General features: G+C 31.6%; 1 protein-coding gene across 2 annotated transcripts in view; it reads left to right on the forward strand.

Annotated features, from left to right (window-relative positions):
- Positions 1-27,510, forward strand: part of LOC129217213 (muskelin-like) — a 75,823-nt gene that overhangs the window by 34,645 nt on the left and 13,668 nt on the right. For both annotated transcript variants that reach the window (XM_054851483.1, XM_054851484.1), the window contains exons 14-18: positions 11,824-11,944; positions 15,236-15,303; positions 18,843-18,916; positions 23,076-23,190; positions 23,283-23,360. In XM_054851483.1, the coding sequence (XP_054707458.1) occupies positions 11,824-11,944; positions 15,236-15,303; positions 18,843-18,916; positions 23,076-23,190; positions 23,283-23,360 (456 nt within the window). The remainder of the gene's footprint in view (positions 1-11,823; positions 11,945-15,235; positions 15,304-18,842; positions 18,917-23,075; positions 23,191-23,282; positions 23,361-27,510) is intronic.

Genomic DNA, 27,510 nt, shown 5'->3' on the forward strand with positions numbered 1-27,510 from the left:
ACTTGACTAAAACAAATGCAATATTTGCTTTGATTTTTGTATTGTAGTTTATGACAACATAACAGGATCTGAAAGTTTTAGCATTTTCAAATGATAAATGGATGCCCTTAGAAGGATATTTTTGTTTTTGCAAGACAAACCATCTTTAAAAAAAATAATTTTATTACACAAAAATATGAGTTTTTTTTTTCCTCTCTATTTTGGTGGGGGAGGGGTAGCTATTTCATTTTATTATTTTACACTTAAAAATTTTAATTTAATGTTAAAAGGTTTTTATTTGAATTTTATTTCATAATTTTGTAATAAATACAGTCGGACCTCCATATATCGAAGTAGCAAATTGCCGGAAAAAAATTCGAAATATAGAAATTTTGATATATAGAAATGATCTTATTTTATCATAAAAATCACCTAAAACATTAAAATTAAAGCTAATTTTCATGCATGAAACCCAATTTCTAATTTATACGAGCATCGGATTAAACGAAAGTTAATAACTGAAAAATTAACAGAAATTACATTTTTGTGCCTTCATACATCTTGATTCTTCCGCAGTTCAACTTGATTCGCAACATGAGGGGATTTTCGCTTTGGCAGTGTAATCGAGAGAAAAGTAAAAAATCAATCTACTTAACTTGAATGATTTTTACTGAAGCTAAAAAGACTAGGAATGATAATACAGACAAAAAGGATAACGTGAAACTGATTTTACAGTGTTACTGGTTACCACTAAGGTTTGAAATAAACCTGAGGGAATCTAAGAACTTCAGAACGGAACAACGACCTATCTACACACCCCTCAAATCCAGATTTCTTATGAGTTTCTTAGCAACCTTTAGTAAACATAATTTTTTCCCCTAACTTTCATTTTTCCATGAGACAAACAGTTTAAAGTGGAAAAAATAAATCTACGAATGTCTCAAAAAAAATTCGATATATAGAGATTTTTTCGATATATAGAAACAATTTCTCTATGTAATGAACATTGAAATTTACTGAGATTTCGATATATAGAAAATTTCGATATGTGGAAGTTCGATATATGGAGGCTCGACTGTATCTTTGTTTCCAGCATTTTTTTTTTTCATACGGATGATTGTCATATTGTTTCTTTCATTTGTTTTTGCTACTCGATCTTTCATTCCATCACTTTATCACTCAGTAAAACCCCTCCTAACAGGCACCCCTCTTATGCGGACAATTTTTATTTCCCCGATTCCAAGGCAAATAACATTATTAAACCCCTGTTCTATGGACACCCCTCTATTGTGGACAAAAAAATTTGTCCCATTAGTGTCCGCATTAGAGGGGTTTTACTGTAGTTAGTTTATTTTTGGGGCAGTTTTAAATTATTAGAAGATGCTTTTTGCACCTTAGTGTCTTTAACCTCCTTGATTTCGATGTGCACTTGATTGAATACAGAGTATTAATTTTTTTATTCATTTTGTGTTGTTAAAAAAAGTTTATATTTTTGTAACTAGCAGAGGCGTAGCCCTCCGACCCCCGGGGGGGGGGGGTTCTTTTTTTATATATATGTATATATATATATATGTGTGTGTGTGTGTGTGTAAATTTTTTAAGTATTAAAAAAAATAAGAGGGCGGTGAATCTTACATACTTGGGAATGGGGTGCCCCAATCCTGATACTTGTGTCAAACAAAACAAAAGCAAAGAATTTTTTTATTTTTTTAATGTTATGGAAAATTTAACTTTTTTTTCTTTTCCCTCCATTTAATTTAAAGTGAAATTTTCTAACAACGTCTTGTCAAAACCAGTCTATCCAAATTAGGGGAAATCAAATATCTGATGAGCGTATTCCGTTCATTTCAGTGTGACTGCTTAATTTGGAGGCTAACACACACCTACAAAAGCTGGCATCCCTGAAAGCTAATAGATACTTCCATCTCCGCCTGTAAACTGGATGTTTGACTTTCAATCTCATCGGTGGTCAGACTATAAAGACTATTTTTACTAACTTGGTTTGCACTAAAAGTATGAAAAAAAAAAAGGCTTCTTGAATTATAATCCGCAAAAAATGAAATTGCTTTTCATATCGTTATATTTATATGTTGCTTTTTATGTATTTACATTTATGCTAATTCTAAAGTAGTTGATAAGATTTGAATAAAAAAAGTTAAGGAAGAAGTATAGGGGGTAGAAAGTTATTCGCTCAAATGCATACCATCTGTTCTCCTTTCAAGTCTTTATTTTTAATTTTATTAGCTGCTTTAGAATTTACATAAATATCTATTTGAGAGAGCAACAGCAATTTTCAGGTATTATAAACAGAAGTCTTTTTTTATTTTCTACTTTTTAATCCGAACCAAGCTAATAGAAATAATCTAGATTCATCTCGTTTTTAAACATTTTATTCATGTAATGTTATGCAGTTTTTCTTTTGAATTAAAATAAAATTACCTTCAGAAGGATCCGATGGGACTAATGCTGCTTTGCAGACTGTACTTCGTTTTCTTCAGACGACGTTAACATTCCCTTTTTAGAGCAATCCTTTTCGTCATTTTAATTTTTTTCTTTGGGTTGTAAAAAGCTTGTTATCGGTCTTGCTCGCTTCATTATACTACAATTTTCACTTAGAATGTACTATTTTAAACAGACTGCACGTTTCCAAAGGAATACTCAGTAAATACTGACTGAAAAATCAATGTGATTGAAATGGATACTCTGGTTAGCAAAGATCGTTTTGACTATGACCTATGGCACACACGAGACCAGACCAACAAAAACCTCTATCGTCTCGAATTCCGGTTATGCTATCATTTTCGGATTCCAAATCCAATGATCTTTAAAGCAGCAAACAAAAACATATTCTTCAACTCAGAAACAGAAGAATTGTCTTCAAGAGCTGAGGAAGCAGTGGAAAAAAAGGGAGAAATGCGTGTCACGAATAGGCTTTCCATGAAGATTAATCAAAGGACAGTCATTTCGCGCACTTTCTTGGTAGAAGAGTAAAGGGGTGAAATTCACAGGTTTGACATGTTAAGATGAACATTTCAAGTTCATGATTAAAGGTCATTCAAGTTAAAAGCCATTTCGCTCTGTTATCTGTATTAGTACTGCTCTTTGGTTGCTCTCTTTCTTAAAATTGTGATTCCTTAGAAAGCCGAAATGGTAGGAGTGAAAAGAAAGTATAAGTTTTTTTCAAGTGATTAACCTCAAGAGGATAAATAATGAATCCAAAAAAAAAAAAAAATCTGGGACTAAAAAGCAATAAAAGACTTTTTGTTGAAAAAGATATGCTTAAAGTTTCTTTTACTGTCAAAATGATTCCTTAAACTCGCAATAAAGCACTTAATAATGTAATAATAGAGTAAATACCTAACAAAACCAATAAAGAGGAATTTTAATCAAGAGCCCATATTGTCTTTAGTATTGATTTCAAATTTTCACTATCATATTTCAAATTTCTATAAAAAGTTTCTTAAAGCTCCCGTATTTCAAAACCTGTTTATCTCGATTTTTTTCTTTAATGTGAAATTCGAAATATACAGATTGGACTGTATGCAATATTCTCACTGGGCGGCTCATAACATTAAACATATTTAGCAATTTGCAGAATCTATGACAAAGAAAGGCTGCATATACGTGGATTTAACAAATCAATCTCCTTTCTAAAGCGAAGTGTCAAATTTCACTCAATTATCAAAAAATTGTCGTAGCAGAGGGAGGCGTCTTTATGCTTGAGGGTCACACATGGAGCAGATTTTCAATGGCATTGGGGGGGGGGGAGCGAAGTGAATTTTTGACCTTTGCTACTCAGAAAAAAGTCGTTTTGATTTTTTTTCTTTTTTTTTCTTTCCTCTTTTTCCCTCTTTTTTTTGAGACTAATGTTTCGGGGGGGGGGGGGGTGTCTCCACCCCCCCCCCTTCCCTTAGCTATGCCCTGGTAACTAGTGTCTTCTAGTGAATTCTGAACTTTTCTATTTTTGCACAGACATGTAATATGTTTCCGGCTATTTACTTTTTACTAGTGTTCGCCCAGTGGTCGAAACTCGACTATATTCATAAATGAATATTTGAGAAAACTTGAATGAATTTAACTATTTCCAACATTTTTACTTCTGCTCTTACTCATGTTTACTGCATATCGGGGGAAACGTACAATTTTTATCTGTACATACAAAACCAAACAGTAGTAGTTCATTCCAATTTTACTTTTTGCCGGTTAATCTCAAAATAAGTGGATGAAAGGGGATATTTTGATAGTGTGGTCATTTCTGAAATTTTAAAAGTATTTTTTTTTTTTTTTTGAAAGATCATGCTTAAAAACATGGGTTTTAGCCATTTTTTAAATAGTTTAAAAATAAATTAATGTTTTTTAACAAATATTTTAATTGGTGCGCAGTTTGAAGTTCATTTTTTATGCTTCTGCACATTGCATTAAAAGCGATGAAATGCCATTCACTGATGCTATTAGCGCACATTGCAAATTATCACAATCTGGAAATGCGGTTGACAGCAAAGTGTAAACATTTAAAGTGGCAATGGAGCAGCACGCCAAAGTACATCACTTGTAATGTCATAAAGACAGCGCGTTATTTCCAGAATCAGACTTTAAAAAAAATTAATAGAAAATAACTGTTGTGAAAAGTTTTTTCTGGCTCCATGTTTTTTTTTTTTTTCCCTTATTCTATCAATTTCAGTGACTAAAAGTAGTATTTTTGATTGTAGGAAACAACCCCATTAAGGAATTGGTGTGGTCGTCAAATTCTTGGCTTGAACAATTTTATTTTATATAACATGTTGCCTTGTGCTAACCCTATTCAAATAGATATTTTTGTACTCTTTGTTTACATATGCAAAGGAAAAACACTTTTGCCCTGGCATTGGAAACAACAAATTTGACGCCAATGGATAAAAATTGCCAATTATCCAATTTTCAAAATCTTCCTGTATGAAATGAACCATCAAAATTCAGTTTATACATAAAACTTCTGTATGGGAGTAATATTACTTATAAAACGTCTACTATTGTTGAGTAAGTTGCTTCTTCGTCATTAGAAATATAAATTTCCAACTAACAAATGAACGAACTCTACTCGTGGCAACTGTCTATTCGAAAACATTGGACGTCACAGTAATAGTTCATTTTTAAAAAAATTCATTAATTTCATTTCATTATATTATTCATTCATTCATTTATTTCATTTCAGTTCATTTTGAAAAGATCTTGTTTGTGATTTTTTTATGGTTAAGGGCGGTGCATAATTAATGTCAGACTTTTCCCACATTTTCGACACTCCCCCCCCCCCCCCCCTTTGTCACAAAGTTTTGCACTTCACCATACCCCATCTTCCTTTTTTCCACATGTGACACTGTTCTTCATAACGTTCCTACTAAAAGAAGGCTTGTTGTCACATTCTCCCTACTGTATGTTCCTCTTGTCTTTTCTTTCCTCTCCCTTGTCAAAAACTTACTATTTCGTGAACTCCACCTTAAAGTGGGACTTCATTCGTGAACTGCCCCTATTTTGTGGTAACGGTAAGCAAATATATATTTCCCTACTCTATGTTTTGGTATGCAAAGAAAAAACATTTCTCGCTCTGCAATTGGTGCCAAAAAATTGACGCCAATAGATAAAGAGCGCCAATTTCCTAATTACCGAAATCTTCCAGAATGAAATGATGCTTCAAAACTCAGATTATAGGTAAAACTTCTGGATGAAAAATATTTCTTTTTAAAAGTTTAATATTATTGAGTACATGTCCTTGACCTCTGCCATTAGAAATATAAAATTTCAAACAGTAAAGTGAACGAATCCTACTTGCTACATTAAAAATTGTCCATTCAAAAACACTGGACTTTGCAATAATAGTGCAATTTTATTTAAAAAATCGTGTTTGTGATTTGCTTACGGTTTAAGGGATAACTGACTGATGCACTTTTCAAAATTTTTGATCCCTCTCCCCTTTGTCACAAAGTTTCACACTTCACCATACCCCCTCTTCCCATTACCACATGTCACACTGTTTTCATAAACAATCTTATCAAAAGAAGGCTTGATGTCTCTCTTGTCATTTATTTCTTCCCCCTTGTCACGAGGGGGGGGGGAATTCATTCGTAGTCAGCTCCTTGCAAATAGACATTTCTCTCCTCTTTTTTTTTACGAATGCAAAATAAATATATTTCTCGCCGTGGCATTGGTGCCAACAGTGGATAAAGTTTGCTAATTTCATAATTTTGGAAGTCTTCCTGAATGAAATGATGCCGCAAAACTCCTTCAATACGTAAAACTTCTGAACAAACAATATTTTTTGTAAAAGTAGACATGACCGTTGTCGTTAGAAATATAAAATTTCCAACAGTCAAATGAACGAATTGTACTTGCAGCAACATAGAATTGTCAATGCAAAAGCACTGGAAGTTTTCCCAGCAGATGATTTTATTGAAACTGAAGGTCCTCCCTCACTCCGAAAAATGATTTATTTAAATATTAAAATCGAGAAAACATAATCAAAATGAAAATATTTTAAATGCCCGTAGTTACCCAAAAAGCCTCAATAATAAAAACAAATGCAAGTACTTTATTTCTTTATGCTCAAGCGAGAATTGGCAACACCACATTATTATCCATCAATTTCTTCGCGCTAACTATGACGTGTGAAAAAGCAAATAAAATTGAATTGTCACCAACTTTTAACTGCTTCTAGCAGGTTGGCGTTTTCGCTCGGTAAACCGGGTAGAACATCTTTCAAAGTACTTTTCACAAGCTTTCCAACCATACCAAGCTTGAAGCATTAAAATGCATTTTTCGTGTAGAAAAAGCGATTTAAAAAAATGAAGTAAAACTTAATGTTTTTCGCTTCCAACAATAAATTTCAACAATGAAAAAGAGATAAAATTAAAAGTTTTGATTTTCGCTAACTAAAAAACGCTTATAACTTTTTTCTAGTGGATTTAGGTTATTGGACTTAAAGCGCTCTGACAATTTCTTTGTTAGGAGTATTTTTTAGGGACCTTTCTCACCATATCAAATTTGAAAAAAATTGACCATCCGTTTGCGTGGAAAGAGCCCTCTAGGACGAAAATGCGTTTTTAATTAATTTCTCCTTTAATTAGCGTTCAGTTTCAAAAATTCTTGTTGATGACACTAAAACTCGGCACTTGCTTCTGAACAAAAAAAGAGTGAAGGAAATCGGTTCACAAACAGAGGAGAAATCGGTACCAAAAGAAAACTGCTTGCCTATTAATATATAAAGGTATGAGAGAAATGCCTAATTACTTTATTTTTCAACTTAATCTATTTCTTCTCTTTTGAAAAATATTTTTCACCTTTTTTAAATAGTTTTAAATCGTTAAAAGTGCTTCCTCCCACCTTAAATTTTTATTTTAACAAAATGTGCTTAAATTAATTTTAAAAGTCTTATTTTCGTTTCAAACTTCGTTTTATAGTTATTTGTCTTTTCATTACTAGCTGAATACCAAATTACTTTACCTTTACCCTCATCTTAAATTGGTCTCCTTCCTTCAGAAAATAGTTTTTTTTCTCCAATTTTTGTGTTTTCCCTTTTGTGTTCGTTTTTGTCTCTACCCAGTTCTGTTAGAAATGTTTTTATGTTGCTCTAAATTATTTTTCTCTTTACTCTTTTGGCTTGTTATTCAAAATTTAAAACTTCGTTTGTGTGCTCATTTGGGCAAAATTTTTCCAAATTCTAGACGTTTTATGTCTTTTACTCCTTAAACAATTTCTCTTCTTTGGCTCCTTTTTCGAATTTAAGCAGTCTTTTAGTGCAGTATAGCCCACTACGACTCTTATGCCAAAAAATTAAAAAAATCAAACCAAGCCAACCAAATTGCTTTCTCTTATATTATTACAAAGGCTATAAAAAAGGTATCTAATCTTATTTATTATTTCGTGTGTAAACCTGACCGGCATTAATCAAACTTACCTGCATGAACCAACTTGAAATCTTTTTGCGCATGCTAAAGGCCTGTCTGCTGCTCATGAAAAATGAAATAATATGCAAAAACCAGGTTATGAAATGTAGAAATGTATTAGTATATTTAACTTTAAAGTTGAATATACAAATACATTTCCATTATTCGTAACCTGGTTTCTGCATGCTATTAAAAGGTTATAAAAGATAAATATCTTTTCTCCTGCCAGTAAAATTTATCTTAAGTTTGATTGTTTCTCCTTGATGTGTGTAATCATATCTGTTGTATTAGTATATTATCTTAAATATTATTTATATAATATGTTATTAACTTTTATCTTTTCTTCTGGAAATGAAATTTACGTTAAATTTGGTTCCTCTTGACGTGTGTAATCCTATTTTTTCCTACTTTGTAAAGTCTTTTTTTTCTTACTTTTCCTACTTTTTTGATTTTTGATTCCTTATCCCCCCCCCCCCCCCCCCCCGAAAATACCACTTTGGGGTCTGATTCTGATCACTGCGTACAATCATAGCTTGTGTATTTTATTTTTAAAAATGTACAAGATGGTTAATCATGCAGTACATGGTAAATAAGGGGTGATATTTCAAAAAATTAATTCATCAAATTGATTTTCCCCTATTTTTGTCCCTAATGTAAAAAAAAAAAGAAACGTGGATGATAGCATTTTTTGTGTACTATACTCAAAAAGGATGAAATATTCTTTTATGCTTCTTTTAAATATCTCGTAACTTTCATTGTGTTAATACCTTTATCGTGATGCAAAGGAATTCACTTTCTTCCCAATACTTCTTATTTGCAATTCAAAGTCTTCTGAACATGAGATATTCTCGGTTTTAGCAAAATACTTATATACCATGTACTGCGTGACTAACAGTTTTGTACACATTCAAAAATAAAATAGAGAGAAAGTTGTCAGACTTTCTTTTTAGGCTGTTTCTCTCTCTCTCGATCTCTCTTCATCATCTTCTCTTTCAAACATAAATGCTTAAAGCTTTTTGAAACATGTAGAATTGTTTTCACGCTAACAAATATATACTTTTTTTTAAATTAAAACATGAACAAAAAAAAATTTTTATAGATATCTTGATTTCGGAATTTTTTAAAGTAATTTCATAGTGGTTTTAAAAGAAAAAGTAATGTGATTAATGATGAAAAAATTTTCTCAATAATTTAGTAAAATTTTGAAAATTTGAATGATCTTTTGAATTAATATTTTTTCCTGGTTGTAGTAAAAATTCATCATTCTTATGGTCAGGATCTGACAAATTCCAAGTGGCAGGTTGCCCGGGCAACTCAAAAGATACCCTAGCGACCAGTTCTTTTTTTTTTCCAGAAGCCATGTTACACTTAATATTTCTTTAAAATCTGAACAATAATTTGTCTGGCATCTAAAAATGTTTCCTGACTCCTAACTTTTAAACGTTTTTGTAGGCCTCTGCTCATCATCACATAGAAGTTATGTAATCTAAATTTACAGCTTTTAGGCAAAATTTTATTTTAGGTTTACATTACAAGTTAGGCGCTGCCATACATCACAAATAAAATAAGCATCCTTTTTACAGCGCATAATATTGCTGATTATTTTTCTAAAGTTAGTCATTCAGTATTTTTTAAATTTTATTAGTATTTAATCAGCATTCAGTAAATTTTGGTCACTTAAGTCAGTATTTTTGGCCTTCCAAATAGTTTTACCCTCTAATACTAGCTCTTTAATTATGTACATAAATGCAAGAGTAATCTTTGGAGATAGTAAATAAATTGCTTTACATACTGAAAAAAAGTAAAGCCCAAGTAGTCCCATTGCTCACATCCACAATATTTTTAAATGTATTGTGTGTATGATTAAATATACACAAGAACACATTATATACCAACTTCTGTGTATATAAACTAGTTCAATTTATTTGCAGATTTACTAGACTATATATGATCTGTTTTCACTATTTTATCTTTAAATTTGTACAACCATTAATTATGCTTTATATTGCTATAATGATCTGCATTTTATCAACACTGAAAAATTCTCTTTGAAAAACTCTTTGAAACATTTTCTTATTTTCGTCCAAAGTGTAAGGTAAGATGAAGATAATATCAGAGCAATAAGGTATACATGAAAACTACAATGCATGAGAAAAAAAATTACGTTTGAATTATGTTCTTTATTTGCTGACTTTAACTTTCGTCATAAGTTTTTGCAGTATAAGTGAACTTAGTTTCTCTACATGCAAGAATATGTGCTGATTAGTAATTAAAACCATCTTCTAAATGTGCTCTGGATTTTACTGAAATATTTTTTAAACTAAAAATTAACAGGGTTAAGTGCACAATTTATAGATTTTTTTCACTTTGAATTTCCTGATATCAGAATTTTCTTGAAATTGTGTTTTCCAGTGAGTTTTCAAAGAAAAAAAATTGTGAATGAAATGCTGCTCTTAATCATTTAATAATATTTTGACCAGTTGCAAGATCTTTTAATTTATTTTCCTAGTTTCAAAAAAGTTTGAATCATTATTCACTAAATATATAAATTAAACTCACATCTTTCAGTCAAAATTCGTACCAAATGAGCATTACATTATGTTGATGCACCTTACAAATAAAGCTAGGATCTGTTTCACTTAGTATGATACTCTTTTTTGTTACAACAAAGTTTGTTGAGTTTTTAAATTTTAGTCAGTATTTGGTCATTATTGGTCAGTATTTGATAAATTTTGATCAGTAAAGTCAGTATTTTTGACCCTCCAAACAGTTTTACCCCTGGCATTGACCCTTGTTTTTTCTTTGACTATATTGATATTATTGTAGCTACATACTTAAGTTAACTATTCATTTGCAATAGTCTCTCTGTATTGTAATCTCCAACTCTGTTACTATGTCCATTGTCCTCTCAGTATTTTCCACCTTTGTATAAGTAACAAACTATTAGTTGAACACGAACTTTCCAACATATATGCAAAGCTGTGTTACATTACACTTTAGACATTGAACACGAACTTTCCAACATATATGCAAAGGTGTGTTACATTACACTTTAGACACTAAGGGTGTGATGTGATGCATATGCTAAAGTATTACATAACATTCTCAATGATTTCAATATGTTAAAACACATTTGGTCATTGTTAGATAAGAAATTTCACTTCCAAAATCTAATAGTTCTTGCATAAATCATCATAAATAATTGTATTATTACCTTCTTTGAAATAAAACTATTGAATGCCATAAAACCAGTAGAACTTTCAGAAGGGGAGTTGCACAAGAAAGGTGTTTTGCATTCCAACTGTCTCTTAACTTCATTTTTGACATGGAAGCGTGTACAAAATTTTTTTGAAAACGGCTGAATTTTGTTGGGCTGCAAAAGTTTTTCCCCATGTGCAATGATGGTAACCAGTTTTAGTTTTGATTAACCATGTCACTTTGATTGACACTAAATGTATTCAATGCTTTAGTATTAATGTTGGTTATAAAGTTATCATACTTAGGGGAAAAAAATTCAATACACTTCTTATGTACTGTCCAACCACGGATTGTTTGGAATTGGCAAATGTTCAGTTAAGACAAGTCTATCTGAAAAATTTGAAAGGGAAAAGGTAAAAATTTGATGTGCGCAGGTTCTGCTCATTTGAATGAGACTGCTTAAGGCTAACATACATCTGCAAAGCTGATGTCCCTAAAAACTAATAAATGCGTCCATTTCTGCCTGTTAACCGGATATTTGCCTTTCCATATTAACTGAGGTTCAGACAGTATGCAGCAAAGTAGGAAAAAGGTATTTTTTCTTGATTCATCTGTAAGGCAAATTCTTTCTCAGACAAGATTACTATTGTTTGTAAGTACAACTGAAATATTAATTGTTATTTTGTTTCTATATTAGGTAATTAATTATATTCCATTCTTCTTAATGTAGAAAAAACGTTTGTTATACATATTTGCTGGACAGAGATCAAAGGAATATTTAAGTGACTTTTTCACATATAATGTGGATACAGACAGAATACACGTAATTTGCGATGGAACTGATGTAGAGGGTAAGCAATTTAGTATTTTGACGTTTACCTTTATTATCGAAATTTCTGATATGCATGTGTTAACGTTATTTTTATTATTTGAACAATATAATGAATTGCCATTCACTGCAGCTAAAGGTCAAGAAAATTAGTGTTCTTTCAGGTCTTTGTGCTCATTTCTGCTTTGGAGTGAGAAAAAATTATTTTACTTTGTTGAATCCTCAAGAGAAATTAGCAAAATGCTGGTATGGTACTAGAAGATACTTCAGTTTAATTGTTTTGCAGTTGTGTAGAACATGGTTTCTGGCTGAAAAAACTTCGCTGCTGTTGGATAATTCTGTCAGAAACTCTAAAATTTAAGAATTTTTTTTTGTCAATGAGCAAGAAAATGTTATTGAATATTCATTCGATCTTTCTTAAAGTATACAATATAAGTGGTTCTCATATTAAGCACTAGGAGCAGTTATAGCTTTCTAGCAGTTTAACCTGCTTTACAATTTAGTCAACTGTAAGAAAATTTCATGTCAACAGCTTTAAATTTATAGTGAGCTCGGAGCCAAAAATTCAAGGCAGAAATTTTGTTTTTCTCAATGAAATGGGCAGTGCTACCACTGGTGTCTAAAAATTTGACCATTGCAACTATTTTGAAAAGTTAGCAACTATGTTGATTATATTTCAGTCTAAGTTAGCCAAAAATGGCTTTTTGTAAAAAAAAAAAAAAAAAAAAAACTGCTACATTTCCACTTAAAAGCAACTAAAATGTAAAAACATGCAACAAGTGTTAAAAAACAAAGGGGGGCTTTGTTTTCAAGTATTATCCGCTGAACTTATCTAATTTCAAACTCAGTCAGGTCTGCCAAATTACGAGAAAAGTCACCAAATGGGCTAGAGCTGCCTTATTTATCTCCAAGGTTAAGTATAACAGCCCTTTTTTGTGTTTTCGCCTGGCGCCACCAGACAATAGATGCATTCTTTTTGAAAAGAGGAAAAACAAAAATAACCTCCTGAAGGGGAATATTAGTTTTGGATTTAGCGGTTGGGCAATTATATCCTTATACCTTGTACTTCCTGCTACCGAAGGAAGTAATTTAGGCTTCACAAGCAAATTCACTTAATTTCATTTTGAAAAATGCTGATTCAATAACAAAACAGTTTAAAGAGACAAAGGCGACTTTTTAAAGTGGTTTAGGTTGCTCTGGATTATTCATTTCTGGCAACCTTGCCATTTTTCCTTGTTTGATGTTCTCTGCAACTGCAATATCCCGACCATGTTACTTAATAAACATATATCAATCGGTCTTTTTACTGCTGTTATTTCCATTTTTCTATAAATGTACCCAATAGCAGAAACTTTCTAGCCAGTCTGCAACACTATTTTTGGGCAGTTGAAAATAATCCGCAGCATTATTATTAGTTTTATTTTAAGTTTTCGTAAAATACACAAGTCCTTGGGTCAACACTGTCATCCAATTTTAAAGTATAAAAAGAGAGGGGGGCAGTTTTAACTACTTTCATAAGCACAAATAGAACTCTTCATATAATGAAAAACAATTATTCAATACATATTCAACTAAATATCGGAAATATAAGTTAAAATAGGTTTTGGATATTTTTTTATTGAAAAAAAAATTAATTAGTAAATGAGAAGTTGGCAGGAAACTGCATTTTAAATGAATGTTTTAGTTTATAGCAAAGCTTCCAAAGCAATGAGGATCAAATACAATTGTGCAGATAATAATTCAAATTTTTCATGAAAATAATTTTGAGAAAAAAAAACATGATTTATTGTACATTTTATGTTATCTTCAATAGTTTGTATTGAGGTAAACATCAAACTCTGTTTTTGGAAACTTAGGCAAGTAATAGTCTTGTCTATTTCCATCTTGGGAATGACCAAACATGGCATCTACACAAAGAAATTCGTGATTATAAATATATTTTTGCATTTGTTACATAAAAGTAGTAATAAATTCAAAATCCTTAAAAAACTACAATTTAGATGAAATAGTCAGTTTTTAGCGCATTAACCTTTAAAGTAATGAAGATAAGATAATATTCTAAAGATAAAATTTTGCACTTTTCAAGACAATAATTAAGAATTTTTGAACAAAATGGCACATTTTGCAAAATTTTCAACAGGTTGCAATCCATTAAACATCAATTATGTTTATGAAAACGTACGTACTTAGAGTCTTGCGTATCAATATCTTGGACATGACCAAACATGGCGACTACGCCAAAAATTTAGATATAAATTACTGAATTTGTTGCACAAAAATAATTTTAAAATAAAAATCCTCATGAGACTACACTTTAGTGGGAAAGCTTTTAGCACTTTTGCGTCCAAAGAAATGAGGATAAGGTGAAATTTTAAATATAAAATTTTTAATTTCTCAAAAAAATTATTCAAAAAAGGAAAAACGATTTGCTGCACATTTTTATTTATTTTCATTAGTTTGCAGTTGAATAAAACATCCAATTCTACTTTGATTTTGAAAATTTTGGCAATTAAGCAGCTTTTCTACTTCGATCTTGTGAGTGACCAAATATGGCGACTATATTTCTAGCTGAAATGCTGAAGAATCCATCGCCTTTCCAGTCAAAAAACGATCTCCAAACGATCTTTCTTTTTGTTCTTTGGTAAAATTATCTGCTGGCCACTGAAAAATTTGTGATGAGATGCACATCTGGTCTCGCAGTTTCTGCTATGAAGTAAATGTAAATAAAACTTTTTAGAATAAATAATAAATGTTATTCCAGGTTCAGCCCTAAAAATGTTTACTAATCATTTATCAAAAGCTAAAAACCGGATTTTTTTTCACAAACATGTGACAATATAATATTCATTTTTTTTTTTTTTTTTTGAATTACAAAGGATGTGTTGCATTTAATGAAAAAATTTAAAATAATTACTTGTGTAGAGATTTTTAAATTCCACATATATTGTTGCTAATGAAAATTTTATTATTATTTTTAAATAAGTATTGTAAAAGATTAATTATAAGCAGAAGAACTATGCTATCTGGAATGTTTGGGAAAAGGGTATAAATCAGAAATTGATAAAAGTGTTGTAATTCCATCAACAGCTGTTTGAAAAATAAGTTTTTTTTCATATCAATCAGAATAAACTGGTCTTTAAAAAAAAAAACCTAAAATTTGTTTTGATTTACTTTATTTTGTTAAAAATACACCCTCAAAAAATATGTGTACTGAAAATTTAATTTACAATTTATAGTTATACTCTATAGTTATACTCTACCAAGCACTCCATATATCTGTATTTCAATTATTTATTTCTTTATATGCTTTTAGTTCCACCTGCAGGATTTACTCAAAGAGCTACAATTGATCCAGAATTAAATGAAATACATGTTTTATCTGTAAGTCTTCATTCAATACTTATCTGTTTTTTATATTGCATTTTGCCCTCTAAAGTAAATTTAACTGAATTGAAATATTGTTTTTAAAATATTGTTAATTGAAATTTTGTTAAATAAAATATGCAACTCCCATTCTTTCAGTTTTTTTCACTGCATCTTCCTGAAACACCAGAACGGGCACTCTTCTGGAAGCGTTAAATGTTTCCAATAATTGTTTTTTGATAAATATAGTTATTTTCATTGCTGTCAACAAATGAAATGGGAGGAAGGGGTCCAATTCTAACACTGCCATCTTCTAGTTGTTTTTCAAAAGAAGTAGGGGAGAGCGGGGCTAAAAGTTCTGGTAGTAAGTTGTTCCCTTTAAAATAGCTTAATGAAAAGAAAATATAAATGGTTTTAGTCAATACATCTTAAAATTGAATGTTACAGCACACCTATCACCACCGTTTTAGTCAATGGCGCAAGTTGTTCTAAAGAATTACTTGCCCTTTCATCTGTATCAGCAATGCAGTAAATTAGTGTTTCTTATTTTTTTTTAAATGAATGGAACCCTTTAAAATAACCACTTTTTCATGGAACATCTTTTTTTACATAATTAGTCTAGTTTGAAGCAAACTGTCATCAACCCTGTTTACTGTCAAAGTGAAAATTCTTTCAAATAAAATGTTTAATGTCAAATCTTAATTTTAAAAATTTTAAACAGAAGAAAAAAAAGCTGAAAACAACTTTAAAAACAAAATTTTATAGACACAAAAAACAATTTAAAGTTTAATATTTAAGTTTTAAAAATCATTATTTTAGTAGCTTTTTAAGTTTTCTAAAAGAATGTTAGGGAAAATACAGAATAAGGGTTTCGTGGAACCCTTGAGTTCCACGGAACACAATTTATGCAACGCTGTACAGTAAATAAATACACATATAAATAAATCTTATTACCGTGAAAGACCAAATTTGGAGAATGTTGACTTTCACAAATAATTCACCAGAAATATTCGCTCTTTCTCCAACATATATATTGAAAATATGAAATTTTTGAAGGTCAAAGTCTAAATCAAATATATTCATACTTTGGTACCGTATATGAATTTTTCAAAGGATCATATTTAGTTCTAGAGCTTGATTATGCCACCTTGTTATGATTTTAAAAAGTGACCAAAGAGATGAAACATTCCAGTTTTCAACATTGTGAGCTCAAAGTTTTTAACATTAAACTTTCATCTTCTATCAACAGTTAACTTTTTAAATTATAGAAATAGGATTCTGGTATGGAATTTTAACAATTAATCCTGCATATTATCTGTGGCGGCATATAATCTGTAGGCTCTAAATCAGTCTGAAAAAAAGCTTCGTATAATCCGCAGATTATAGGATGTAAAAAAAAATGAGGTCTTGTTTTAACATACAATTTTAGCAACTAAATTAAAAAACATGAAGATATAATAACTTCTAAGGTATAATGAAAATTAATCTAAAAAATAATGATTTCTTCTTGAAATCCGGATTCTAGTACCCTAATTACTTAAAACAAAGAGTCAAAACAAAGGAGCAAACGGCGTAATCTTGTGCAAATGAAGACTTTGTCTGTAAATGTATGTTGTTTATTTTACATAGCCTGAGTCACGGAAGAGGAACATTCAAGCGATGTAAAAAAAACAACTTATAGGCAGCGAATGAACATTCAAACTGCATAAAATAAACAACATACTGACAGCGGTAGTGGTCTCCTGGTGAATCCTACTGCAAGTATTGATGTTGTTGGTAAAAAAATCAGAGACAATCCGCGGCAGTGTATAATCCGCACCTCATTAACTTTACACTTTTTTAACAAATGATCCGCAATTATATACAGGAAAATACAGTAAATAACAGCAAAAAACAATTCTTTAATAAAGAGAAATTTTGGAATATATTTTTTTATTTCACTGCTGTTATACAAATATACAAAATCAAAAGTAATGAGAAACAACAGGCTTTAACCCCAGCTACGATGATTCTGATTTAGTTATTCCCATGAATTTGAAGATTGCTTTGAAATTTGAAAATTTTAAAACAATGACCCCTGATTTTGACGTTTGTGCAGTAGTATAACATTTATTTATTTTGTTTAAAAAATTATTTTTCTGAGATGTGAAGTCAAATATTTTGGATCAATACCTATTTACCTATATATAAAAAATGCTTTTAATGATGAAATTGAAGAATTTACAACCTGTTCTTTTCCCATTTCACTGAATTCTATTACTTAGCATTAAAATATTTCCTTGCACTAAGTATTAAATTTTAAACTTCTTAAATTTTTGTTTTAGTCAGTGGCCGCAATTCAGAGGGGCAAGGGGGGGATGACTGCCCCCCAAACTTTTTTCATCGTCTAAGATTAAGATTTTAATTTCAAAACATTCTGGGTAAAATTACTCGAACATTAACGTCAGTAAATATTGTTCAAAATTTCAGTTTTAAAACTGCAATTTTGAAAATTTTCTGCAGAAAATCCCCAAATGCACTCCCTCCTTCTTTTCAATTCAAAGATGACCTACATTTGCATTATAAAGACTCCTGTTTCTGGAAAAAAATTCAAGAAGAGAATCCAACTAGATAGCATTTTTAAGACTCCTATTTGGAAAAAAAATCCAAAGATATTTTTCTGAATTCCCCAGAGGGAAGTTCAAGACTTGAGTTCTGCGGATTTCATCAGTCAACAAGAGAAGAATGAAATAATGCTTTAAAAGACGTTAAAAAAAATGTTTTAAACTTCGCAAAATATCTGTGAGAGAATCCCAAACTCTTTGCTTTAAGTTTGCTAAAGATGGCTTTATTTGCGTTTTTGAGACATCATTTTAAGGTTTTTTTTTTCCGGAAAGAGCCTTCCACACCCTTACAATACCAAAGACAGTCGAAACTTCTTCGTTTTTATTATTATTATTCTTAATTAGACTTTATTTTTAAAAAAACATTACAGAGACAACCTTGAAAACTCCTCTCCAAATGTTGACAAAACTCTGCTAAAATGGCGTTTTTAAAACTTCTATTCCAAAACATTTACGCGAAAGAACATCAGAAGCCCCCTCCCCTCCCCCGCAGTCTCTCAAAATAGCCTAAAATAGTCTTTAACCTCCTAAAACATTTTTGCCCCTGCACTTATAAGCCCCACTCGCCGCCTCTTGTTTTAGTCTTTGAATTTTAAATTAATTATTTTATTATCTTAATTTGGCAAAACAAGCTCTTCTCATCGCTCAATAAGTATCCAGGAGCTTGTTCATTTAATTAAAGGTTTACATAAACAGCTTTTATGAACCTGAAGAGAAAAGTTGGGGATATTTTTACTGCAATAAAGAAATACATTTATTTCAATTCATCATTTTCTAAAACTATGTGTGTACGATATCTCATATACACTGTGAAACTATTGTTTAAATGAAACATATTGCTTCATTTATTTTATTAGTTTCTGTTCTTTTAAATTTTTGAAATGTTTTTTTAAATATACATTTAAAAATTGGTATTGTTTGTTATTTATTTTGTGCAATTTTCTGTAATTTTAGGGCTCTAATAAGGATAAAAGAGAAGAATATGTCAAAAATTCATTTTGGGTGTATGATATTATTAACAATAAATGGTAATTGCATATACTTTATCTCATCTTTTGGGGGCGTAAGTTTTTTCCCCGTTGTAATATCTTTCACTGTATGAAAGTATTTAAAGGTCTGAAGAGATGCTTTGAAATTAGACCACTTATTCAAAATTAAACACTATAAAAAGAAAGATGTAATTGAATATTTTAACAATTTATGGTAACATCCAAAAGTAAATTTCCGTTTTTGGAAAATAATGTACATTTATCTTTAATTTTTAATTTTATTCTCGAGCTAAATCATTACGAATTGTTTGGCTTGCTTAAGTTAAGCCAGAAAAACCAAGATCCATGATCTTGGTTTTCTGAATTCCTACAGCTCTTCTAATTTTCTTAAAAACTTTGAACAAGCTTCGTTTTATGGGAAAAATTCCAAGCTCTCGAATGACCTAAAACTTAAAACTGTGAATGAAATATTTCTCCCCACATTATTAAATTTATGTGGGCTTAAATTTAGAATAAATAAAGGATAAAATCAAGTTTTTGAAAAATCGCTTCAAGGTGCACACCTTTATGCTACAAAATAATTTTGTGCCAAATTTCATGAAAATCTGCTGAACAGTCTAGGCACTACCCGCATCACAGACAGCTATACATCCAGACTTTCAGCTTTATTATTAGTAAAGATTGTACGCTTAGTAACGAAGTACACTGCCGTGCTAAGCACAGATGTGGTACCTGCACATTTTGTCAAAAGTGAGTTTTTGTCACCAGGTGGTATTTAGTAATTTAATTTATCTAAATGTCAATTTTTTTGGCGATTTGTGAACGCGAAATATTAAAAAAAGCTTTAAGAAAAAAGTCGTAACTGCACTTTATGCGGAGTTTGCTAAGGCAATTTGAATTGTAAGTGACAAATACTAAGCCTTTAAAGTGGTATCTACGCAGTTCCCACTTTTTTCCTTAGTAATGTGTAGATACGACTTGTACACCTTTGTAAAGCAGCATATTTAGTAATGTAGCAGTTTATTGTAACACTGAATATTAAAATTAGTTTACTGTTGAATAGTTGATTCAGGTTGATAATAAAAACTAATACAACTTTGCATAATTGTTAAAGTAAATATTCAGCTTTTTCTATTTAAATGTTTATTTAAAATGCAAATTCTAAAAAGGAAATGCTTGTAAAATATTCATATCTAATTCTTTCATGCAAAAAAAACTCATTTCATTCTACGGCCAGTAATATTTTTATTTGAGTATCGTCTGCTGTCAAAATTATCTTCATGATCAGTAATAATGAATCTAGAAAATGAAACATTACAAAAAACACATTCTTTGAATATAAAAAAAACAGAAAATTGTTATTGATTACAGTTTTAACTGTCCGGAGTTTTGAAAATGGTATCTTTCAGAAGGTAGATTCTGTTAGATTTGTATTAACAAAATAAAGCGAAACAGCTAAGTCCAAAGAAAGCAGATGTTTTCAGTATTATTTAATGATACATTGAGCACGCTTTACTAAGCTATTTTTGTCGTATCTGTGCATATACCCCTAAAAATGCCTAGTAATTGTCACTTATGGTGAAAATAGCTTAGTATATGAAAAGGTTTTGAAAAGAAAATTTGTCGTAAATACATTTATTAATTTTAAATAAAGATTTTTACAGAAAATACTCTCGCACGATTTTTAGATGAGTTATTTACGAAACAACTACCGCAAGTTGAGCATTTAATTAAGTCATAAATCAAAGAAACGAGTTGTAAAACTTTAATCATCAATTTCTCATTTTGAGCTCTACTGCAGATACCACATCTGTGCTTAGCACGGCAGTACACTAAATTTCTCAGTGTTTTTTATCAATTTTCAGTGCATTAAAAGAATAAATGCGAAATGAAGCTTCTTGTTCTCACAGAGAAAAACTGAAGAGTTGTTCAATTTTCCTCTTCCCTCAGCTAAACCAATTCTACTCCATCAAAATTGCATAAATGTTCACAAGAACTAGCGCATTGTCACTTTTACCTTATTTAGCCAGATTAATCCTTACAGAAAAGAGTACTTGCACCTGACTGTTAGTCAATTTCTTCTTGGAAATTATTTCTGTTTAGAAATACAGTAGAACCCCTCCTAATGGACACCCTTCTGATGCGGACAATTTTTAATTCCCCGATTTCAAGGCAAATAACATTATTAAACCCCTGTCCTGCAGACACCCCTCTGTTGCGGACAAAAACTTTTGTCCCATTATTTCTGCATTACAGGAGTTTTACTGTATTTTAATATTTACTAGTTAGATACATTGTAATAACTGTTCAATTGCAGTTTGAGAATAATAATAAATTACTTTTATTATTTATTTTTTCGTTCCTAAAAATTTAAATTTTATTGTTCAGTTATGATTTTTAATTAGATATCAGCTACAATGCAGTTAAATATCAGCAAATTTCTTAATTCTGATATGCAATTTTTAATTGCCTAATTTTCTTCACAATCTCTTTCCAGTGGCGGATCCAGCCGATTGTTTTGGGAGGGGCCATCCGAAATTTTTAAACAAACTCTCTAGGACCGAATTTAGCTCCATGCCGCCCCTAGGCAAATTTGAAATCTGTCGTCCCCTCCCCCTCCTAAAAGAATCCCAAAAAAATATCCTTGATTCAAAAACGTAAAAAAGTGTTCCCCAGGTTCAAACTGTCACAGTTATGAAGAAATGATGGCGTTTCTTATTCTGAGGCGCCCCGATGAAATGATCACAGTGATCTCCAGAAAAAATTTTTATTCGGCAAATTTTGCTGACGATTCAGCAAACACCATGATTGAAAAACATTTGACTTTCAGAAGATGTGTGAAAGTAATCATTATTAAATTACAAGAAAAAATTGTCTCTTCTGTGGAAAATGAAAGAATGCTAATATTTTACTTTCAAGAATAACAATTGAATTCAAAAAATGTGCATTATAATAGCAAATTTGCCGCCGCTAAAAAGTTTGCCGCCCTAGGCAGCTGCCTACTCTTGTCTATTAGGAGATTGGGCCCTGATAACTCCCCGGAAATTTTATTAAAATGAAGTTTTAAAAACTAGATTTTCGGGGTATCGAGACATTCGGTGAGGGGGTGGATTTAGGAATCTCCCTCGAAAATTTCAAAATTTAAATTTCCGAATAATTTTTGAAAATTAGGAAACTAAAAACGCATTTTGTCTATTTTTAATGATGTACGGAGAAGGGACAGGTTTCGAGCGCTGGCCCCAAAATACTTTTTGAAAATAAAGCTTAGAAACCAAAATATTCTGTCATTATACATTGAGAAAGAAGAGGAGGGGTGCTTTTCTAACTCTTCAGCTGTCCAGCCTAAAAATGCACCTTTAGGTAATGTTTGCTTACATTAAAGGAAGTGTGAAGGTGCTTAGAATCCTTCCTTCCTAGAAATATTTTGCCTTTGAGGCTCTAAAAATTCGATTTTCAACTATATTTATATATATTTTAGAAAGGGATGGAAGATTCGTGAGCTCTTCCAATAAACCTCCTTTTAAAGCTATCATCACGATATAAACTAGGGAGGGAGGGGGTCCTATCAAAACTCGTTTCTAATTGAAGTCACAAAAAAATTCATTTTAGTTGCTTTTAAGCAAGTTAAGTGATAAGGGCTGGATAAGCTAGTTTCCGCTGACACATAAAAACTTAAAATGCAATTTTTTGCTACATATCAAGGCATTTGTGAAAGGGCATGGGAAAAGGGGGTTATCCTCCTATTTCGAAATTAAAGTCGTAAAAACGAAAATTTAGGCGCTCTTTGGTCTTGTGAACAATAGGTATACTCTGAGAACGGCAGCATTTACAGATCGTTCAAGTGTCTGTAGTTGGAATCAAGAAATGATGTAAAAGATGGAGAAAAATTTTGGAAATATAAGTTTTGTTTTGAGGATACTGATATAATTTATCTCTCAATTAAGGTCTATACTTCTTTTTCAGTAAAATACATGTGTTACATTTTGTTATCTTCTCATGATATTTTTTCTTTTTTTTCCTTAAAAAAATTCCTACAATCACAAGGCTTTGGGAGGGGCCATGGCCCCCATGGCCCCCCTCTAGATCCGCCCCTGTCTCTTTCTAGGTTATAAAAATCTTCTTTCTTAAATATTTTAACTCTTTTAGACTTTTTAGCTACTATATTGTATGCTTTGTTCAATTTATTGGTTTTTTTCAGGTCTTGTATTTACCAAAGTGATATTAAAGAGATTGAAAATTCTAGCAAAGCTGAACGTCCTTTAGAACCTTGCCCGAGGTTTGCACATCAACTTGTTTATGATCATGTAAAAAAAGTAAGGTTTAGATTTTGATGTGTATATTATAGCTATAAAAGTTACATTTGTAGACTTGATCTTAATTACTTATTACCTTGTTTCAAATTTAGGTTCACTACTTATTTGGAGGAAATCCTGGCAAATCTAACTCTCTGAAGATGAGATTGGACGATTTTTGGTCACTACATGTAAGTTTTCTCAACATGTTATTTCGTTCTCCATATTAGGCATGGTTTTCAGATTCTTATGCCACGTTGATGTAATGAAATTAGGCTTTTAATGTTCTCATTCAGTTTAAATGGAATCATGTATTTTTTGTAAATTTGCATTTTTTACTATTTAAGCTGTCTGTTGTTCATTCTCATTGCTTTTACTGGATGCCTTTACATCCAAAAGCTCACTACTTTGCATTGAAAAGGGAATTCCCTTGTAACTTTGAAACACATGTACGTAGTAATCTCCTAATTTTGTGCGTTAAAGCGTTGTTGATTACTATTTACTTGTCCGTATAAAGGAATTTATTTATTTCTTGGTAAACCATGTCTGTTTAGGCTCAGAATTTTTAGAATGTGACACACGTCAAAATTAATAAAAAAGAAAGATAAGGGTGTGTTTATGTCCCCCCTCCCCAAATGTGGGGGGGAAGCTGGTTGTGAAAAATGGCCTCCTGGGCATCATTTTTGGAAAAAATCTTTTAAGTTGTTTATCTCTGGAACAGTACAAAATTTTTGTTGCACTTTATTTTATTTGAAATATTTTTTTGTTAAAAAAAATATGCACTTTTTTTAAATATGTTTCATTCTTCTTTCCACAATCTTTTGAAAAAAAAAATGTTTTAATAATTTTTTTCATCATTTCTCTTAACGAAGGTCAGAATATGTGGTTTATTTCCTTATCAGCCAGAATTATGATTTATGGTTCAAGACTTACAACCAACATTAGGCTCAACTATTGTTCTATTTACAAGTATATAAACTTCTTCTCCCTGATAAAAAATACTCACGGCTGATAGTAAACTAAATTCTCATGAACTGCATTTGACTTTTTTTGACTATTGTAATTCACAGTCTTAAACTGGTGCTCTCATAGTTTGGTATTCGAACAATGCAGTTAAGTTAATGAAAAGTAGGGGAATGTGGGGCAAAGTTAAATAGTTAAGAAGACTGAGTTTTTTCAAAATGAACAAATTGGAAATTTGTTTTGAAAATGACTGTACATAAAGAAGGAACATTGTATTTTTATAATCAAATTTGTGTTGAAACAGTATTTTTTATTTTTGGCAGTAAATTTGAGTCTTCGAAAAAAATTGAAAGTTTTCACTTTTTTTTCCATGGGGCAAAGTGAAAAATAAAATATTTTTCTAATGAAATAATTTCTATTTGATTATAAAACATATTTTTGATCAAAAGAACCCATAAATAAAAGGTTGAATGAATAAATGAAAAGAAAATAAAACAATAGTCGAATAATTAAATAAATCAATCAATTAATATATGAAGAAAAATAAATGAACGAGTAAAAGAATGAATAAGAAAATAAGTGAATGAATGAATAAATAGGTGAATTACTAAATGAAGGAATATAAATAAATGAATTAATTAATAAATGAAAATGTAAGTGATTTATATTAAGTGATTGAGTTAGTAAATGAAAGAAACTATTTCACTTTGCCTCTTATGTACTTGACTAATTGTACAACTTATTTAAAATACAAATAAGCTTAATCAGGCCCTGATTACCGCACAGGCCGACTTGGCCTGGGCCTTGGGCCCCATCTTCCTAGGGGGGCCTCGAATTTTTCAAAGACGTATGCACTAGAAGTGATACAAAAAAAAAAATAAATAAATAAATAAATAAAATTGGTTAAAAAAACTTCCTTAAAGGAGAATTTTATTCATTCTGTTACTAGGGGATTTATCACATCGCAATTGCGAGAGCTCCCCGTGACCACAGGAACTCTAAAATTTATGATTTGTATAGTTCTTTGTGACACCCAAAAGGGCCCCAAAAGTTTTCCTTACAAAATTTTGATTTATTCTGCCTGTAGTGAGTTAATTATGTCACATTTGCGAGGAGGGGCCCCCACGACCAGCGAGGGGGCCCCAAAAGGGGGTTCAAAAATGCACGTGGCAAATGGTTTACACAGTTGTGGGATAGAAAGAAGGGCCTCGTAAAATGCATTCTACCAAGGAGCCTTCACTCCGTTGATCGGGAAGCGCCGTATCATATATGAAAACGAGTGATGTCATGAGATCATCTGACCGGGTTAACCGCTAAGCTCGTTCGAACTCTACCGTTATTTGAAAGAAGCGTTACTCATTGTCGGGACCGTAACTGAGACAAGCTCTTAGCTGTTTACAAATGATCGTTCGCTATTTTACCTTGCATTTTCAAATCGAAGTTAAAAACGACCTGTTTTTACATCAAAAATGTTCCCTAGAAAATTTTCTAGTGGTTCTCAAAAGCGCCAAAAAAAGAAACATGTGGAATCAGAAACTAAAAAGATGAAAGGAAGTTTATTGCAATTTTTGGAGCCACGTGATGATTCTTTCGGCACTAATAGGAGTAGCTGTGAAGAACTTGGACTCGGGACAAATTTTTCGAGCATAGATATTGGCAATAATTCTACTGATCACTCTGCAGCACTTGCTGAAGACAAATCTGTGAAAACTACAGTAGTTTCTCCCGAAAAAGATTGTTCTTATAACCTTGTAGAACACTCGGTAAGTCCCTTTGAAGATCATCCTGCAGTACTTGCCGAAGAAAATACCACGGAAGAATGCTTTGCATTTGCTTCTAAAGAATGTCCTAAGGATTTTATGGAAAAACCTGTGACATATTTTGACACAGCAATTCCTGTTGAAAAATATCCTGCGGATGCTGGACTTTGGCCTACAAAAATTACTGAAAATATGAAGGACTATTTTACAGTAAATAAACCTGATCAATTCATTCCTGAAATCGAACAATCCCGAAAATTTTGCTCTGATAAAGAGAGAGTTTTAACTGCTCGTAATTTTTTCCGGATTAAGCCAAATAGAGAAAAAATTTGCAGAGAATGGTTGGTGTACTCTCCATCTAAAGGAGTTGTATTTTGCTATGTTTGCAAATTATTTAGTTCGAATCAGCAAGCATTGTGTGAAGGGGGATATTCGGACTGGAAAAATATTGCAGCGAGATTGAGTGAGCATGAAAATTCGCAGACACATAGACTTAGTGTGTGCTCTTTATCACTTTGGTCTATTTCTAAAAGTCAAATTGATTCTCAGCTAGTAGAAGAATATGATAGAGAGAGGATGGTGCTTCAAAGAGTTGTCTCTATAGTAAAAAAACTGACAGAAAGGGGACTTCCTCTCTTTGGCGACAATGAAACTATAGGCTCAACCAGTAATGGCAATTTTTTAGGAATTCTGGAACTGGTTGCAGAATTCGACCCCTTCCTGAAAAATCACATTCAGACCAAAGGTAACCCAGGTACCGGAAATGTCAGTTATATCTCATCGACAACAGTTATTGAACTGGTGAATTTGATGTCTGAAAAGGTGTTAGCCTATATTGTTGACGCTGTTAAAGGAGCCAAATATTTTGGGCTTATCGTTGACTCAACGCCAGACATATCCCACATGGATCAGCTTTCAATTGTGCTCAGGTATGTCGACAAGGCAGGGGAACCAAATGAGCGATTCATAACATTTTTGCCACAGCATGGGCATGATGCATTTTCCCTCTCTGAAAGTGTTTTGAACCTTCTTAAGAAATTGAACATTGACATTCTCAAGTGCCGTGGGCAATCATATGATAATGCCAGCAACATGTCTGGCAAGTATTTTGGGCTACAAGCCAGGATTAAAGCAGTTTGTCCTAATGCAGACTATGTACCTTGTGCGGCACACTCTCTCAACCTAGTTGGGACAAACTCTGTGGACTGCTGTCCACAAGTCGTTTCATTTTTTGGATTATTGCAAAGCATTTTTAATTTTTTTAGTTCCTCAACTCACAGGTGGCAGCTGCTACAGCAAAAGCTTAGCCAGTGTTCTAACAAAATCAACATCAAGTCTGTGTCTGCCACAAGATGGTCAGCTGAAGTTGATGCTACCTCAGCATTTCGAAGGGGTTTTCTTACATCAAACAATGTTTAAGTGAAATTTCCAGTGATGAGAATGAACAATCAGCATGTCGCCATGAAGCAAATAGTTATTGTTTAAAGATGGGTGAGTTCGAAACTGCGATTTTAACAGTTGTTTGGGACACCATTTTAAAACGATTTGATTTGACTAATCAAACCCTTCAAAGCAGTACCCTCGATATATCTGCAATAGTGCCACTGTATGATGCTCT

This window comes from Uloborus diversus, chromosome 2, assembly GCF_026930045.1.
Source record: "Uloborus diversus isolate 005 chromosome 2, Udiv.v.3.1, whole genome shotgun sequence".
In the NCBI taxonomy this organism is placed as follows: Eukaryota; Metazoa; Arthropoda; class Arachnida; order Araneae; family Uloboridae; genus Uloborus; species Uloborus diversus.